The following is an 18,964-nucleotide window of genomic DNA, read 5'->3' on the forward strand; positions in this document are numbered from 1 at the left end:
AGCAACTTTGTTAATCAAGCAGTTAGATTCAAATTATATAAGAAATGTCTGGAAAAAAATGCACATGAATTAAAAGAAAAAAATATTTTTATTTTTAATATTAAAGATTTCCCGTGTCTGGATTTCTCCTCCGCCCCTCGCCCCTCCCCTCTTGTGTTCGTGAATCTGGCAGGCAGCAGGGGGCAGCACTGAGCCACAGAGCTCATCCCCTCCCGTCCTGGACGCACGGGGCCTCTCAGCACTGGAACTGTGGATCTAAGTGCTGGCCAGTCTTTCTCCTGTCTGTTTGGGCGGACCCTGTGAGGTGGTTTCATTCAACAAAATAAATTCACAGCCTAGGAGACTGAATGGAGACGAGAGCAAGGAAGCGCGTTCAGAAGTACATTCTGTAAGATCATGGCCTGCCTCATAGCCTTGCAGAGGAACAGCTTCCCCTAAAAACCCAGGGCTGGGCTCTGCATGCTGCTTTATTTGGGTTGTTATCCTGAGATATTTCTGCCATAGAAAAAGTGTGTTTCCTGGGGCACCTGGGTGGTTCAGTGGGTTAAAGCCTGTGCCTTCGGTCAGGTCATGATCCCAGAGCCCTGTGTCTGGCTCTCTGCTCAGCAGGGAGCCTGCTTCCTCCTCTCTCTCTGCCTGCCTCTCTGCCTACTTGTGATCTCTGTCAAATTAATTTTTTAAAAAAACTTAATTTTTTTTTTTAAAAGGACATAATGCTTAAAAAAACAACCTACTTTGTAGGACCTAATTTCTATTTAGAAGAAAGAAAGAAAATGGGACGCCTGGGTGGCTCAGTGGGTTAAGGTCGTGATCCCGGGGTTCTGGGATCAAGCCCCGCATCGGGCTTTCCGTTCGGTGGGGAGCCTGCTTCCCTTCCTTTCTCTCTGCCTGTCTCTCTGCCTACCTGTGATCTCTGTCTGTCAAATAAATAAAATAAAATAAATCTTAAAAAAAAAGAAAAGAAAAAGGGTGTTCCTGGTGTGAAGAGTGGTAAAGACCCCCTCCCACATCTCTACTGGATGGTTCCCTGGAAAAGATTCGGGAACTTGTTCTTACTGGAGGCTGCTTTAACAGCTCTCTGAGGAGGAGCTGCTTAGAAAATGCCTCCGGAGAGAGCCTGGGTGGCTCAGCTCAGGTGGTGATCTCATGAGCCATGAGATGGAGCCCGTGGCAGGCTCTGTGCTCAGTGGGGAGTCTGCAGGAGATTCCCTACCTCTGCCCCTTGCCCCAACCCTGCTTGCACACGCTCACTCTCTCTCTTTTTCAAATAAAAAATAAAATGCCGCCAGAGATTTTAGCTGAGGGGAAAAATGCCCTTCATACAAAGATATGTGTGTTCTGTATCCTTCGTTGGTTTTTGGAATTGGGCCCTATCAGATTTCTCTGTTGTTGGAGGAGAACTCCGTCTTGTTAAAATGGAAAGCCACAATCCAACAGCTTGGAAACCCTTATCTTCTCCTAGAGGAACCACGGAACCACGGTGGGAGGTGTTCTCGGCGGAAGGCGAGGTCGCATTGGTGCGTGGCGTGCCGTGCTCTCTGCCCGAGCAGCCAGAATGGACATTTGGCCTGTGTGGGCCCCGTGGGGCTCCTGCGGGCACCTGAGCTCAAGGGACGTGACTTTTTCCATGTCCCAACTTGTACAAGGACAGGAGGCCCAGGACTCGGGGTCCCCAGCTGTTCCCAGGTATCTGGCCAGTCCACACTCTCTACCGTCCCCAGGTCAGGGAGGGAGAAACAGGACAATCTCCACATCCTCTTCACATCAGCTGTTTCTTCTGAAGACACTAAAAGCTTCCTCCCTTGACCTGCTAAAGGATTAGCTGTAATTTGCATTACTCAGTCTGTGGGCAATGCACCAGTGATGATTAGGTTGGCTGGGGGCTTTCTCTAATTGGCATGAAAAAAGGCATATTATTATGCGTGGTGGGGGTTGCTGGGGGTGGGGGACAGTCAGAGCCTCCGCTGGAATATCCACAGGGAGTCAGCAGGGTAGCTGCAGCACCCATGAGAGGGAATTGCGTTCCTGTCCCCTGTGTCCCTTCCTCTGGGACTGCCGGAGCAGATAGGTAAATTGCTGAACCATCTTTAGAGAACCCGTGGTTGACCAGGGTCTCACCTCAGTCTGCAACCTGGACAGGAGGACATGGCTACCTTCAGAGTTTTGTCCTGAAGCAGAAATCCCTATAGGCTACGTTGGGTGGTGCTGGTCTTGCCTGGGACCCCTCCTGTCCATGCCCCCACCCCTGCCCCCGGGACTTCCTTAGCATTTTTTCTGCTTCACTTTTGTCCCAAGGAATGGGCCAAGAGTAGCTCTAGTCTCTAACCCTCCCCTGCTAAGGATAGCCCCCCCCTAATTCTAGCCCATATCTGCAAGATCCCCATATTCTAGAATTTTCCAGCAATACTCCCAACTTCCTCTGTTAGGTTTTCTGAATCTAAGCTGTGACAAACCAGAGTCCATGTACTGATAAAATGGAAATGACTTCTCTCAAGATTCTTAGAAACAAGTATAACTAAGAATAACAGTAATTGGGGGTCTCTGGCCAGCTCTGGGGACACGTACTTTGAGACTGGAGAGCTTCTAGATTGCTCCAGATCACAGAGTAGGATTTCCCTGAGAGTGGGTTCGGCCCCATTTGCATGATATAAACCATCCTCTTGTCATTCCTTCCTTTATCAAACAATTCCTTATAAGCTATCTTCAAGCGATGGCTCTGGGGTCTGGGTTTCTGTCTATAAATCCGGAAGACATGGCTTCTTTTGCCAAGGGTTTCTAAACAAGTTGAGTTCCTGTTTATAGTTTGTGTTTTCTCCCTACCTCCAAGTCAGTGAGCTCTGGAAGGCCAGGATTCTTTTTTTTTTTTTAAGATTTTATTTATTTATCTGACAAAGAGAGAGAACACAAGTAGAGAGGCAGGCGGCAGGGGGTGCAGGGGGGAAGCAGGCTCACTGCTGAGCAGAGAGCCAGACGTGGGACCCTGAGATCGTGACCTGAGCCGAAGGCAGTGGCTTAACCCACTGAGCCACCCAGGTGCCCCTGGAAGGCCAGGATTCTTAATCATTTGGTTCACTGCTGAATCTCCATTCCCAAGACACATGCTTGGCACCTAGAAGGAGCTCAGTAAGTATTGATTGACTGAGTATTTGAGTGGATCCATGATGACGTCACGGAGGGAAATCAGAATGAGTTAGTCTACACCTGTGAGCAGACCAGAAGTACCCTCCGCCGATCTCAGACTCCCTTTGTTTGAATTCATCTCCAGCCTTGCTCCTCACATGCCCTCAGGGACCTGTTAGCACCCCTCTTTTCGGCCATCTGCTTTGGTTGGATCAACCCATGTCCAGCTTGTTTGTCCCTGCAGCAGCCAGCCTCTTGTAGGAAGGGCCACACTTCACTCCTGTTTTTATTCCCAGGGCCTTGAGAACTGTCATTGCTCAAGGAATGTTCTACAAAACTGAAATTTAGTTAAATAGATACAGCCTGTGGGTTTTAGTTTGGGCTCAGTACTTTTCCCAGAATGAATAAAAGGGTTTGCGCGACATCTCGGGTGTTAAATCCATCAGGCCCTTAAGTTTGTGCCTAGGACCATCTTCTCAAGTCCCATGGAAAAGGTTGAGTCTTGAAACTATTAAAACAATAGATAGCAACTCCAAAATATGGGGGGCGGGGCAGATCTGCAAAATTCAAATTAATAAAACATCTAATTAAATGTTCTCAAAGCATACCATTATGTCAGCTCCGTTTTTTTGCTAAATTAAATGCCCGTAAACATTTCATTACATTTGAAAATAATTTGTGCCTTTAACTTTTCTCCCTTCACAACAATTCCTGAATTTGTACAATGAGTGCTGAAAAAACTTAGCCAACTGTAAATTAAATGAATTACATAAAGCCAAATAAATGGTGAAAGCAAAATTATAAAAATCGTTTCAAAAATGTTTATGACAGGGTACGCCAGGGTGGCTCATTGGATTAAGCCTCTGCCTTTGGCTCGGATCATGATCTCAGGGTCCTGGGATGGAGCCCAGCATCGGGCTCTCTGCTCAGCTGGGAGGCTGCTTCCCCCTCTCTCTCTGCCTGCCTCTCTGCCTACTTGTGATCTCTATCTGTCAAATAAGTAAATAAAGTCTTTTAAAAAATGGTTATAGGGGCACCTGGGTGGCTCAGTGGGCTAAGCCTCTGCCTTCGGCTCAGGTTGTGATCTCAGGGTCCTGGGATTGAGCCCGGCATTGGGCTCTCTGCTCGGCAGGGAGCCTGCTTTCTCCTCTCTCTCTCTCTCTCTACCTGCATCTCTGCCTACTTGTGATTTCTGTCAAAATAAATAAATAAAATTTAAAAAAAAGTTTATGACAGAAACCATTTAATGACAGCGTGGGTGTATTTTAATATGATTAATACGGTGTGGGATGGAGTACTGTAAAAGTAAGCTCACTCAGGGCCCACAGATATTTCAGAGCAACCTACCAAAAACTGTAGAATTTCTGCATAACGATGCTTCCGTATGCGCTTCCCCCCTTAGGATTTTTTTACTAAGTCCTATAGTGTCACTTGTAAATCCAGGGTCTCATCTGATCAATGTGAAACAATATCCTTGATCTGCAGACTGTTTTTGCTTATTGAATGGCTTCTGCTTTTTTTTTTTTTTTCCTTTTTTAAAATCTAATTTCTGTTTCATCTTCTTCTTTCAGGAATCCTTTTCACGATGCTGGTATTTGGACCAGCCTGTGGATTTATCCTGGGCTCTTTCTGTACCAAAATGTACGTGGATGCCGTCTTCATTGACACAAGTAAGGAGCGTATTCCAACTTCTTATCACCACCCCTGGGCATGTCCCCCATTGGAAGGGAGCCCTTTAGCTTTTACGTTCTAAAACCCTCCTATGGGGGCATCTGGGTGGCTCAGTGGGTTAAGCCTCTGCCTTCGGCTCAGGTCATGATCTCAAGGTCCTGGGATCGAGCCCTGCATCGGGCTCTCTGTTGATCAGGGAGCCTGCTTCCTCCTCTCTCTCTGCTTACTTGTGATCTCTGTCCATCACATAGATAAATAAAATCTTAAAAATAAGTAAGTAAGTAAATGAAACCCTCTTATGTAGAGACAGCCTCAGTGTGTGGACCTCGAGCTGCTGGCTCACCAGAGATCAAAGGAGAGAGCATGAGCGTTGGCTCTGATGGCTTGGGGTCCAGTGGTGTTCTTCCAATGTCCACCCAGAGGCGGAGTAATGCCTGTAGTTGATTTTACTCCTCCAATCTAGATCTTCCTCCTCTGTAAATCATAGCAATAATTCTGTCTGCTTCATAGGGCCACTCTAAGAACTACATGAGAGGACAGATGTGGAATGCCTGGCATTTTCCCATTGAATATTAGCCCAATAACCTAGGGGAGAACCCCACTTTCTAAGTGTGTTCTGGAAATGCAGGTGTACAGATGGGGCTGATGAGACAGAGTATTTGAAACCCGCTCCTACAAGTCAGTGTTGGGGGTGTCCTCTATGAAGAAACGTACCGTACCTCAAAACCACTTCAAGCGACACTTCTTGGTTCCTAGCAGGAGAGCAAGTGTACTTCTCAGACGGCTCTGGGCGCCCCCAAACCCTAGGCAGGCACACTTTGATGTGGCAGTGGGCTAATTAACACAGGCTAAGTTATGCTGTGGTCACACATGGCTCCCCAATCTGAAGTGATTTTACACAAGCAAAACTTACTTCTTGGGCACGCTACGTAAGCAGCGTGGGCTGGCAGTGGTGGGGACAGTGAGGCTTGGGTCCTCGAGGTCACTGCAGGATGCGGCTCATGGAAGCGTTGTCTGACCCCAGCCTGCACAGTTGCCCAGACAGGAAACCAGGCCATGGTGAGTTACACGCTGTCTCGAAGCTTCTCCTGACGCTTCAGCGGCCAAAGCACAGGTCACTTGGTCTCTTAGTCTCCTCTTGCTTTGCAACAAGTTACCCCAGACTTAGGACTGAAAACAACACTGGGGTGTCGCTTATGATATCACAGGTTATTTGTGTGGGCGTGGAGTCCAGGAGCTGATTGGCTGGGTGGTTCTGACTCGGGGGTCCCTCATGAGGTTGTAGCCAAGGTGTGGACATGTGTCTTCTCTCATTTCAAAGCTCAGCTGCAGGACATTCGACTTCTAAGTTCACTCCCCAGGCTGTCAGCGGGTTTGAAGGATCTACTTTCCATCTCCCATTCCTGGGCCTCCTGACGGGGCTCCCTCACCAGGGCTCCCCCGGAGTGAACAACCAGGAGAGGATGAGAGAGGGCCGTGATCTGTTTATAACCTGGGCTCAGAGGTGACATGTTGCTGCTTCTGCCGCATCCGGGGGTCACAAGCAAGCCACATGTTCCGGTCTCCACTCAGGGCATGGGCTCCCCGGAGGCCATCTGAGACGCTGCCTCCCATATGTGGTCCCAAGTCACCTGTGAGCCCCCCAGCACTCTGGTTCTGCGCAGTTCTGCGAGCAGAGAGGCCGTGTTTTCTCTCTCTCTGGGAACGGAGCATGGGAAGCCGTTCCAGCTTCTCAAAGCCTCATACCGATCTTTTCTCAGGATCAATAAGAGCTCAAGCCCTGGCTTCTCAATCCGTCATCTCCTGACGGTGCTAAATTTACTAATTCACCCCAAAGAAGTAATGTGGTTTTAAATCCAATCAAGTCACTCCGTGCTTCACTCCATTAATCCCACTGATATATTTACTTGTAGCTAATGATGTTACAAATTTGCAGGGGGGGCGGGGGGGGGTAAGAAAAGAATCAAATGCAGCTTTGTTTTCTTATTCTTTTAAAGTGCTGGCTCTGGTCAAGAGGGGATTGGAGGCTGCCGTTATGCAGCAATTGGTTGATCCTTCAAACCCTACTCCTAGCAAGGGGGACGAGGGGTGGCCCGCTCAGAGAAATACCACGCGGTGGGAGTCTGCTGCCATCTTGCTTGTGTGCACCCCCCCTCCCCCCGCAAAAAAAAGGGCAGCTTCTGCCACTGTGCCAAAGGCAGCACAAGACAGGAATTGTAAAAGCAGGTGAGGGACAGGTGCACCCCCTTGCAGAGGGGAGGGCTGCTTGGAAGAAGAGGCCAGGTGGTCAGGCAGTCCCCTAAGCATATCAGCAGTGGCCCCCCTGGATCAAGCCTGTGGGCTACCAGCATCTCTGAGCCAGGAACCTCAGATCATTCTCTTCTAAGCCTCTTATTGTACAGACAAGGAAACGGGCCTAGACAGGGACACTGGGATGTACCCAGTCTGAGGGGCATATCTGTATAAAACCCAGGTCTCCTGAGCAAGGGTACAGGCATTTCTACTTTGCAGTTCCCTCCACCGTGCTCCCTCCTGGGAATGAAATAGCATCCTTTCTCTGTGCCTGCGGTGACCAAGGGGTGGACAGGGGGCTGCAGGGGCTCAGCCGGTTCAATCGTGGTCCCCTTCGGTGGGCGGTTCCTTTGCACTGGGCTGTCCCCTCAGCTGGAGTCCTGCCCGTGGTCCCGTCTGGTCTGCATCTTTGCTGACCAGTGGGGGCCCCAAGTGAAGCAACGCCATCGGGGTTCCAGGCTCACCGGCAGTTTGAAGCAGAAGGCAGATGTGTGCATTCCTGGTCCAGCTGGGTATCTTGCTGGTGCCTCCCGCCTCGCCCCCCAGCCCCTCAGCACACAGCCACAGTCCCTTCCACTGTGTCTCTAGGAAAGGATGCCCTGGGAGTCTCGGGCTTTTGTTTGCTTCCTTGCTGAAGGCCGGGGAGGGCTGGCGCTGCTCTTGACCAGTAGAGGGCAGAAGAATATAATTTATTCGATCACAGAGCAAGACACAGGATCTATAGCTGCCAGCAATTTTGATGGTTTCTCATCTTGTGACTCAAACTTGCTCTCTGGAATGGATTCGGGCCATATTCTGGAAAGGGAGTTCTCAGTTACTGAGGGGTGGCCCTCCTGTGTGTTTTTTCCACCGGTGAAGACAGAGCCCCCCCTTTAGGGCTGCTCAGACCCATCAGAGTGTGTCCTGGAGCGTGAACGGAAAGGGCCAGGCGCTCAGCGCACAGCCGGATAGGGGACTGGGGAGAGTGTGATCTGGAGCCTGAGGGGAGGCGGGCGAGGCAGACAGAGCTCTTGTCATGGGGCAGGTGGAGGGGGGAATGTGAGGACACAGGGTTGAAGGGGGGAGACCAGTGGGGGAGACTGGTTGCTGTCTTGTGGGGGGCAGGCGGGCGCTTGTAGGAACAGGCCAGCTGTGGGGCAGGCAGACCCCGCAGGCAGCCCCCCAGGAGGACTCTACTGGCCGTGATTAGACACTGGCATTCTGCCGCTGCTGCTCTAATTCTGTGTTTGATCCCTGTGTGGCTCCCGTGGTCCCTCTTCTTAAGGAAAGGTGCCTTTTGTAACAGCCTGGGGAAGGAGTGATGGTACAGCCAGAAGTGCTTTTGGAGGAAGCCTTTGTAAGAAGGCTGTGGAGAACAGCCTGTGGAGAACAGAACCTAGAAGAAAGGAAGAGATGGTAGCAGGGGTTACCCCAAAGCCCTGAGTCGGCAGACCCGAACAGTGGGTTTATCAGAAGGAAGTTGATCCCGGCAGCCGCGAACTGACCGCTTACTAAGGCTGTATGTAGACCGTCTCACTGAACTTAAGGACGTTCCCCTCGGGGCGTGGGTCCTGCTCGTTGCCTACCTGCCAGCTGAGCCGTTCTCCTGCAGCGATTTTGAGTCCCGAGTTCCGGTGCTGGATGCAGACCTCTCTTGGAATCTTAGCTCTCCCGCTTCCAAGCGGTGTGACCCCCCCAGGGACGTGAGTTAATCACGCCAAGTGCATAGCCTGGCACCTGGTGTGTCGTAAGTGCACGGTCAGCGACAGGTTAATTCATTTCCGCAGCCAGTAGGATTCAAAGCCCAGGCCTCTGCCCGACTCCAAACCCGACAGCTTGTGTGCCTGGAGTTTCTCCAGGACTTTTGCCAGAAGGCTGCCCCCTTCCGTGGGCAAAGGCCTGGCTGAGATGACCTAACCTCGCCTGCCCATCCGTTACAGACTCCTCCTCAGGCGGGCACCAGCTGGCCCCACTACGGCTTCATGGTGTTTGTCCCCGGAATCAGATGTGTCCGTATGTTTGCCTCCTGCAAATGGTCGACCCCCCGAGAGCTTCCTGCTCTGCCGTTCTAGGGCTGGCTGCGGGCTTCGTCAGATTCATACATGTTAGACTCCATCAGCTCAACGGCCCGGATCTGGCACGTTCCACGCTGTCCTCTACCCTCAGCCCCTCCCTGTCCCCAGTTTTTAATTTGGTCTGTAACTTAAGGATACTCTTGGAATGCTTGAGTCCCTCAGCAAAAGTTTCACGAAATAGGTTAGATAAATAGGTAAATGGACCAAAAAGAATAAAACAAAACAAAAGCCTGCCCAGAGAGCCCAGGGCACCGCGTACGTATCAGTGTGGCCGGGAGGGACAAGGAAGTGTCCCCCACGTGCTTTGATTGGCTCCTTCTCACCGTCCTAGGTATCTTCATGGGTGAGTAGGTTGTTTGGTTAGTTTTAAAGTGGTTTGACTTTGTTCCCAGCGATTTTTCTTCCCTACCTGTGACGACAGCAGTCCTCAGGCATGGGCGATCAATCTCAACCTCTTGTGTTTAGGTGACTTTAAACAGAGGAAGCAAACACTGCCAAAAGCTTCCCCAACAAAACCACAAAAACCCTCCTCAGGTTGGATTCTGAGACATGGCAGGGTTAGAAAATGGATCTTGTAAAACAGAAATCCTTCAAGCCTGTAGACAGCGCGGCAAAGGCAGGCCCGGACTGTGCCAGTCTCACGGCGGCCAGACATCTCCATCACGGTGTTCCTTTGCCTCACTGCCTCCGTGCCTGGAATGGCCGAGAGGCCGATGAGAGCCTGGGTGGAGCTTAGCCAGCCCATCAGAGTCCCATGCCTCTGTGCATGTGGCTCCCTCAGCCTGGGATCCTGTTCTCCTCCAGGTGCTTCTCAGTGTGTTTCTGTCCTTCGTGGGGGCAATTTGATTGACAGGTACATTTTGTAAATGAGACACCCAGGTGCTTCTCAGTTTTGTTCTGGGCGTCTTACTGACCACAGTCTTCACGAAAAAGCGGTAACTGCACTGATTTTTTAAGATCAAGATACTACCTAAAGCCACATTGGAAGAAAAGTAAAGAGGTTTTCACCCTGTTCCCCACCTATATGTCAGCACTTTCATGATTCCAAGCCTGCCCAGGGTCACTGTTCTTAAATTGCCGCTGTTCTTATTTCCCAAGCCTTTGGCGGTAGTCAGGGTAGTCTGGGTTCTGCTGCGGTAACAAACACCACCAAAATCTTAGTTGCTGAAAACAATACTGGAGGTTTGTTTTGTACACAGCTCGGGTCAGCAGTGACCTTTTGTTCGTCATAACCTCTCAGGGACCATCCCGGGAAGATATCACATGCTTCTTTGATCAGGCAGGGCAAAAGAGCATGGCAAATCAGGCACTAGCTCATACAGGGCTCTGCACAGAAGAGCCCCCCAACAGTTCAGCGGCAAAACTGTGGTGTGTGGCTACACCCAAGTTCACGGCGAGGGAAGGTAATCCTTGTTCTCCATAGAGGAGACCCGAATGGAGACATCAGTAATGTCTACTGCACCATTCTTTGTGGCCCGACATAGGGAACTCTCCCTTAGTCAGCAGTGCTAGAACATTCTGGCTGACCAGGGACAATTGCCAGGCAGGTGCAAAGAGATTTTCACCATCGCTTCTGTGGAGGTGTCTCAGAAAAGACTCTTAGCCTGGGTTTAAGCATTAGCCATCTTCCTGTGAAGTATCGAAATCAGGACCAAGACTCCACCCCTTAAGCCAGCCCTGACCCGAGGGGCAGCATGCTCCAAAGCTGAGTGGTTTCTCCTCAGGACATTATTTCTCTCCCTGCCACGGTGCTCTGGATGGTTGCACTGGAGAGCAGGAGAAAAAAAAATAAAAATCAATACTTCCTAAAATGGTTAACTGTGATTTTCCTAGATCTACAAAATCCTAGCCCTCACCCCCGCCTGTCCCTACCACACCTTGCCGCAGACCCCTCTCTCCCTCCTTGCCTGCACCACAGGCAGGCTTTGGTCTGACACAGGTCATGTGCTCTTCCCTGTCTTACAAATTACGAGCAAACGTTGGCTTTCCACCCGTCGGCACGTACCTATGGGAGCGAGTTGACATGTTCACATAAACACACACACCCCCTCCACTGCAGCCCCTCTCCCTGGGATGTTTCCTCACACACAGAAGAGAGTCACTAACTTCGTAACTAAAATACGACTCTCTCCGTGCTACTAATTTTGTCCCCCCAAACGAGTGCCAGGTTTTCTCTCTCTCTACTGGCTCACATCTGCGAGCTCTCAATTCCCCCTTTATGGAGCCCATCGACAATGGAGGGAGATACCACAGCTCCCCGTTTATGTCTTTTGTTTTCATTCATTGCTTGGCAGCAGGTGAAGAAACACCAGCAGTGACTGGAGACAACATTCCTGCTCTGCTACCCGAGGCCATCTGACTTCCCTTTCTCTTCTCCTGTTTGCATAAAGATGCTTTCAAGGTCACCTTGAAAGCATAGGTTTTCCCATGCTTTTTTCCAAGCCTTCCCATACACAAAACAAAGAAAACAAAAAACCCTATATCTTGAAATTCCCCATTCATGTAAATACAGCCTACGAGTAGCTACAAGAGCTACCATATACAGAAAGCCTACGTGTCAAGTGATTCTTGCTTGCTACCTCTCATCCTTGCACGCAGACTCTGTGGATGTCACTTTTATTTTGCAAGTGATCAAAGTAAGGCTCAGAGAGAGTAACTAGCTTGCCCAGCATCACTTGCTAGTGAGGAACAGAGCCGGGATTCAACCTTCTGCCTGCCAAAGCTTATGCTCCTTCTTCTCTGACATGCAGCTAAGCGGAAGCATCTGGTTCATCGTAGTGCCCTAGATATCGCTGGGGGGATGCCGACCCCTCCAGGAGAGAGACCACTGATGCTCCGGGGACCAATGGCAAAGTTGGTGCTCGTAGGCCCATTGCACAAAGGATAGGAATTAATGATCCATGCAGGGAGCCCAAACCAAAGTCTAGATGGTCCAGAAGGGCAGTGTAGCAGAGTAAGAAGGAGGCTGGCCCTTGGCATCTGAATGCCCGTCTTCCAGTGTTAAACTCCATGAACTTTGGCAAGGTGCCTACACTTTTCTTCTTTTCTTTCTTTCTTTCTTTTTTTTTTTTTTTCCAAGATTTTATTTATTTATTAGAAAGCGCAAGCAGGGGGAGCAGCAGAGGCAGAGGGAGAAGAAGCAGGCTCCCTGCTGACCTAAGGAGCCCAATGTGGGACTCGATCCCAGGACCTGGCATCATGATCTGAGCCGAAGGCAGTTGCTTAATTACTGAGCCACCCAGGGATCTCAGGACCTGCACTTTCTAAGCCTCGATTTTTCTATCTATATAAGATAGGGATAATAAAAGACTCTACCTCGTAGGGTTGTGGGGAGGTTTGACGAGAACAGTTAAGAATATGCATGATACATAAGGCCCAGCGCAGAGTAAGGAATGATGGCTGGGCTCTTCCTGAGTGTTAGCTGAAGAGTCTTCAGGGAGAACATTTGCAAATGGTGAAGGGCTGGTCTGGTGTCATGTCTCATCCCAAGCCTGTCCATCCATCTGGTCTAGGCCTGTAGTCCTCTTAGATCTTGGCTCGTATGCCCTGCCCCCATGTCCACGAATGTCCTTCTGTCCTCCAGAGGTACGGGATTATCATCAAAGAGACATTTCTAAGCAGCCCATCTGAGACTGCTCTATGAAAGAGAGTTATAGAGAAAGAAAAAAAAAAAACCACCCAGGGGTAAGCTATAGTTTATGTCTTCATGACTTCAGCTGGCACGTCAGAGAAATCATAGCACAAGATGACCAAACCACATGCACACCGCCTTTAAGCATTAAGTTGGCTGCAAAGCTTTCTAATAAAGGACTGCCCCAAACCACAGGCCACAACCAAGATTTGAAGTAACCTACCCACTAGCCGTTTGGAAACAGGACCCTAGCTGTAAATACGGAGCTAAGAGTGTTTAAATGCCCAAGCACATGCCATTATTCTGAGCCCCTCGGGTCTGGTGTGGCTCATTTGGCCTCCCCCTCCCCTCAGATTCCAGAAGGTACTGACCATCATCTTGGTCCCGTAGATCAGTCAGCAAGGCACAGAGTTCAGATCGCTAGGGTCCCGCAGGGAGAAGTGGCAGGATTGGCTGGATTTCCCTCCAGGTACCCTGGCTCTCAACTTCATTCTGTGCCATCCCTCCGCTCCCCAAACCTGATTTGAGGCTGGGAGTGGGGCGTTGCATGGGATCTCCGGGTCACTGCTTTTGGAGGGGTGCACGTGAGAACCCATGGTAAAAGCAATAGACCCTGGTACTTTGTCCGCACACCCAGGCAGCTCTCTGGAGCCCATCAGCTCCAGCCTTAATTCCGAGGGTGTCTGGCTTCTCGCTGTTTTTGTTTAGACTGATAGAAATATAGGGTAGACAAGAAAATTAAGGAGAGAAAGCAATCAGCCTTCAGCTTTGGGAGAAACAGAAGCACTGATGTGGAACGAAAGGCTGGCTTGTGGAGCGTCCAGTCCCCCCGCCCCGCCTGCCCCCACATCCTCGAGGCCGTTTCCAGAGCCCCCTCCCGTCCGTGCACCTGACTCTGACCCTCAGTCACATCCCGGCCCGGCTGCGTCCTCTCTTCCTGACTGTGTTTTTTTTCCCATTGCAGGTAACCTGGACATCACTCCAGACGACCCCCGCTGGATCGGAGCCTGGTGGGGTGGCTTTCTGCTCTGCGGTGCCTTACTCTTCTTCTCTTCCCTCTTGATGTTCGGGTTTCCACAGTCTCTGCCCCCGCACTCAGACCCTGCCATGGAGAGCGAGCAGGCCATGCTCCCCGAAAGAGAGTACGAGAGACCCAAGCCCAGCAACGGGGTCCTGAGGCACCCCCTGGAGCCGGACAGCAGCGCCTCCTGCTTCCAGCAGCTGAAAGGTAGAAGCGCCTCAGATGAGGGTGGCCAGAGCAATGGAGGGGGGTCATCGAGGCCGCCGGGTGGGGAGAGGGTACCTAGGGCAGGGTGCTGGGAGCTCGAGGTAAAATCACGCTTATTTTGCATGGTTTGCCTTCTCTGGTCCAATGCTCAGCGTCAGCCCTGAGAAGGAAATGACCTGATGCGTAAAATAAAAGCGGGGTAGCCACCGCGCAGTGAAGGGGCAGCAGACCAGTCTCCCCAGCAGAGACCCTGGTGCTTAACAAAGCACCTGAGGCATAATAAGCAGATAGGTCTGTGGAAGGAAGGTTCTAGATGTCTCGTGGAGCCCTTGGGCTCTTTCCGGCCCCCGTGTGCCAGCGCAGTGTAGCAGGAAAGGACTTGGGAAGCAGGGCTTCCTTGCCTGGTGGGGTCATTCTTCAGAAGCCGTATCCGAAAACGCATTTCCTTAGAGTTGCTGTGTCTTCCTGTCCCCTCTGTGCAAGATGTGCACCTCTGGAAAGACGTATGAACTCCGTCTTAATAACAGAGTCCCCCCGAGAAGGTGGCCAAGCTCTCCCAGTCGTTTTTAAAGGAAACCAAACGCATCTTTCCTGACGAAAATGGAATGATCCAGAACGAGAAGCATCCTCCCGCAAACCCCAGCCCTAGGTTGGTTCCATGTTTGGCAAAAGGTCTTCGAGGCAAACAGTGCCGCTGTAGCCTTGAGCCGCAGGGCGTCTGTCCCGGCCCCCTCCCCACCGAGACATCTGTGCCGTTCTCCTGAAGTCCCAGGACCCCTCGTGGATCCCCTGGAGAACCTGCTGGCTTTTTGAAGTGGACAGGAGCAAGGCTTGGGGCACCCCTCCCCCGTGAGGCTGGTGCAGGAGGATGGGGACGGTCACCTCGTGGCAGGATCTGGACGCACCTGTAAATGGTGCCAGACTGCCAGTGACCCGTTGAGAAACTGGGTGCAAGTCTCTTTCCCGAGCTTTTGTGGGATGAGGAGCACCCCTCCTCCACCGGAGAGGCTGGAGAGCCATGGAGAGGAGCTCAGCACCGTCCCTGTGCTCCGGTCCCTGCTCTACTCTTCTCTCGAGCTGGGGTCATGAACTTCTCCATGCTTCGTTTCCACAAGTGAACAGGTTTCATAGTGTTCCTGCGTGACGGTGGGGCCGAGAGAATTAAAGCACCACCTGCAGAAGACGATCTGCTAATAGCACCTGGGTGTCAGGGAGGGATCGGAAGAACTTGGGCGAGTTCCCAGAAGGGACTAATTGATAATCTAATGTTATGTCGGAACCCATGTTCCATGATTTGGAACTGTCCGCGGAAGGTCTGCAAAGTTCTCTAAGTTCCAGAATGCACGGGTAGGAGAAGGCCACCCACTTTGTGTCTTCGGGGGTTGCCTTGGCTAGGACCCCCAGGAGTTTGTGCTTAATAGAAGACGCCCCCCTCAAACACACACACACATGCACCCAAACAGCCAGGCAGGGGGCGATGCCTACTGTTCATCTAATAGCACAGGCGGCCACACAGAGTGTCCCAGTGACCAGATCTGCAGGAGAAAATGGGGCTGGCCCAAGTGGGCCTTGCAGGGGACACCCTGGACCAGAGTGGTGGCAGCCTTTCTGGGTCTTTCTTTGTCCCAGGGTGATTACAAGAGCTCCGATTGCAAGAGCTGCACCAGTCATCGCTTAACTTTAATCTCTGGGGGTGCAAAGATGAAAAGATACAATGGTGCCATCAAAGCACTCACCCATCCAGTCTGGGGACAGACCAGCAAGCCAGCAAAGGCAGCCCAGTGTGGAAGGGACAGCAGGGCCAGGCAGCAGAGGAGGTGATGGGCATACAGCAGACAGGCAGGGTGGGGAGCCCACATCTTGGAGCAGAGGCAGAGGAACATCATGGCTTCAGAATTCAGTTCTCATTAACCCATTTGTTCAGCATGTTCTGAAGTCCTCTGGGTTCCAGGGACCCAGTGGTCACCCGGACAGCTGAATTGTGGAGTTGTGTTGTAGCTGTGGGGGGTGGGGGGTGCATACAGTAGGCAGAATTGAAGCAACAGCAGGGTGTGTGCTGAGCTGACAACGCACAGATGGGTAGACAGGTCTGAGACTCACTGTAGCCATAACGACCGTACGCTGTGGCCTGTGGAGGTACATGGGCTCTACTTCTACTAATTAATGATTTTTAATTAGAATTAGCCATTCCCGGAGGCAGTAGGTCTATTAATGGACCTAAAGAATGTCCCAGCAGGAAAGGAAGGCAGTGTGTCTAGAAGAATCCCCAGGAGACAGGATCCAGCGACGTGAACTATTATGCTAATAAACACGTTTTACATGCGCCAGCACATGGATCGGGGCGGGGGGGAGAACGTGGTGGTTTACGTCCGTCATTTTTCCACATGAGACCATGTCTTTGCCATGTGGATGTTTCCACCAAAGCACCGTGTGGTGTCACTGAGTGCTCCTAAACTCTTTCTCCAGTTTGCAGCCTTGGAAGCCCCCGTGGTCTCCCCGTGTGTATTTATGGGTACCGACGAGCTGAGCAGGGTTGTATATGGAAGGATTAACGTTGCTCTAAAAATATCTATGTTGCAATTTGAATGTGTTCCATTGAGTTTGCAAATGGGTTTCTTCTTTGGCTGTCCGTCCGTCCGTGGGCCCTGCCGTGCTGTGCAGATAGGGAAGGTCCCCGAGCAGAGCCGGAGTCCTGTGCCCAGAGCAGCTGCTCCGTCCCCCTCCCTGCTGGGACTGAGACCGTCTCCCCCACTCCTGGGAGGCGCTGGGGCTGTTCCAATCTAGCTCCGCCGCTTCCTAATCTTGCCACCTTGGCCGTGGCGCGTCATTCCCCTTGGCTTTAACATCTGGCGTCTGATTGATATTATTACTTATTCTTGTTTATAGACGAGGAAACCAAGCTCTGGTGACGTAGGACTTAAGGCCCGTGGCTTGCTTTTCAGGGTGCTCTCCCCAAACATGTGGGCTTTGAAGGTCTCTTTCCAACAAAGTTGGCCATCGTGGAGTTTGCAACTCCTATAGGAAGAGAGAGAAAGCCCAGAGTGTTGTTCTGTAACATGTAGAGAAGCTGTTACTTCCTGCACAGCCCACAAGTCCCCTTCTTGTAGTGACTGTCACATGACTGTTTAACAAAGCAGGCAGCAGGCAAACAAGCGCTTGGATTTATTAAGCTCCTGTATCTTTCCGGGTGGGAGTCTGCAAACCTAAGACACATTTTTGTATCTTAGCTATGCAACCAGATAGCTTTTCCTTTGTGCCCTGGCTCTGCAGCCCTCTTCCCCAGCCTTGTTCTTCAGAGCATTTTGCTGGTCCGTCTTTCAGGACACCATCCCCTCCCTGCCCCTTCTCATCCTTCCTTTGCGTCTAGCACCGTGTCTCCTCCTCTCTCTGTCGTCACTGTGCTGGGGAGGACAGCACCCATGTGGCTTCCGGAATCTAGATGCTCAGGGTTTGCAGAATAGTTTGTAAAAGTCTAGACCCAGAGGGAGGAAAGAATTGGAGGGACTGTTACAGACAAATGGGCAGAATTACCACCAGCTAGTGTGTTAAATCGCACATCTGTATTTTGTAGTTTATACAGAGACAGTCTCTGCTGTCGCCTGTCCTAGGGGCGGTGATGGTGGGGATCCAGGCTCCTCCAGTGGCCGTACCCTGTGCACCCTCCTCACTGTGCTCTGTCTGCTTCCTTCAACGCATCAGGCACTCTCCTTTCTGTTCCCTTGTGGGCCTGGAACACCCTTCCTCTCTCGGTCCACTTCTGGACTAAAACCGGTCTCCCCTTCCAAGAAATCCCTCCCTAGAGTCCCACTGTGCTCGTGCCCCCCACCCTCCCGTGCCCAGTGTTGGATTAGCTTCATTCCTCTGTCATCTCCACGGTCCCTGCAAAGCACCTGTCACCCCACCACCTGGTGGCTTCTCAGCTTGTCGGCCTCTGCCCAAACCTAGTGGGTTCTCCAGGGACAAAGCTTTCGTGCATCTTTTTGTTCCACTGCCTGGCACGGTACCTGGCACATAGGTGGTATTGGCTGAATGAATAAACGAATGAATGAATATTTTCTTGCTGGCTTGCACGCACACATGTGTATACAAACACCCACTGGCAGCAAACGTCAGTTTTCCACACACTGTCATAGTTAACGCCCCCCACACACACCCCTACGAGGCTTTGGTACCATTTTACAGAGAAGTAAATTGAGGCTTAGAGACTGAAAGGTGAGGTGTTTGAGCCCTGGCAAGGGCCCCAGAGCCTGTCTTCTTCACCACCACATTAAACTGCATCTCGGGGCCATAAGTGAACTCTTGGAAAGGAGCAAGTGGAGTGGGCAGGTGCTGGCCGACTTCAGCGGAGTGTGCTTCAAGTTGAGCTGCTGGTTGCAACGGCACCAGCGTGCCCTAAAGCAGTGGGTCTTTCGGACGAGGCTATGGACTAAAAGGGAGGGAGGAACCCGCTCCCGGTAAGCGTCAGCCCGCCCTGGCCCTCTGATGGGCCCTCTAGCTGGGATGATTGTGACGGTTCCAGAGGTTTAAAATCTGCAGGCAGCGCCCTGCCTTTGATGGCTGGAAGAGAAGAGCAGTCAACGCTGAGCGCTCTTGTCTCCGTGCACTTCCCGCTGACTGCCAAGTGGCCTCTTCCTGCCGCACCGGGTGACAGCAGGGAACAGCTGAGCCAGCAGGGGTCGGTGTTGGGGGGGGGGGGGGGTGTTGCTTCAGGCTTAGGGGTTTCAGAACCACCCCAACACGTGCAGAACGGTTTACGAGTTCCCAAGCACTTGTGGGGACGTCCCACTGGGCCACTGCAGCCCAACTGATGAGCGAGTGGTCCTCCTCTCCGTGCTAGCCATCCAACACAGAGCTCGGGGTGCGACCTCATGGCCAGGTTGTCATCGTTGCAGAGGATGCCAGGGGCACTGGGGTCCGGGTCCCGCACACGCCCCCACCGGGTGCCCCTCCGGGATCCACTGGACGGTT

General features: G+C 51.6%; 1 protein-coding gene across 2 annotated transcripts in view; it reads left to right on the forward strand.

The window, feature by feature from the left end:
- SLCO3A1 (solute carrier organic anion transporter family member 3A1) overlaps positions 1-18,964 on the forward strand; it is a 300,851-nt gene that overhangs the window by 219,170 nt on the left and 62,717 nt on the right. For both annotated transcript variants that reach the window (XR_009355285.1, XM_059180067.1), the window contains exons 3-4: positions 4,692-4,790; positions 13,733-13,996. Coding sequence is in view for 1 of the 2 variants with exons in the window: in XM_059180067.1 (XP_059036050.1) it covers positions 4,692-4,790; positions 13,733-13,996 (363 nt within the window). In the remaining variant the exon portion in view is untranslated. The remainder of the gene's footprint in view (positions 1-4,691; positions 4,791-13,732; positions 13,997-18,964) is intronic.

The sequence above is a fragment of the Mustela lutreola genome, chromosome 7, assembly GCF_030435805.1.
Source record: "Mustela lutreola isolate mMusLut2 chromosome 7, mMusLut2.pri, whole genome shotgun sequence".
In the NCBI taxonomy this organism is placed as follows: Eukaryota; Metazoa; Chordata; class Mammalia; order Carnivora; family Mustelidae; genus Mustela; species Mustela lutreola.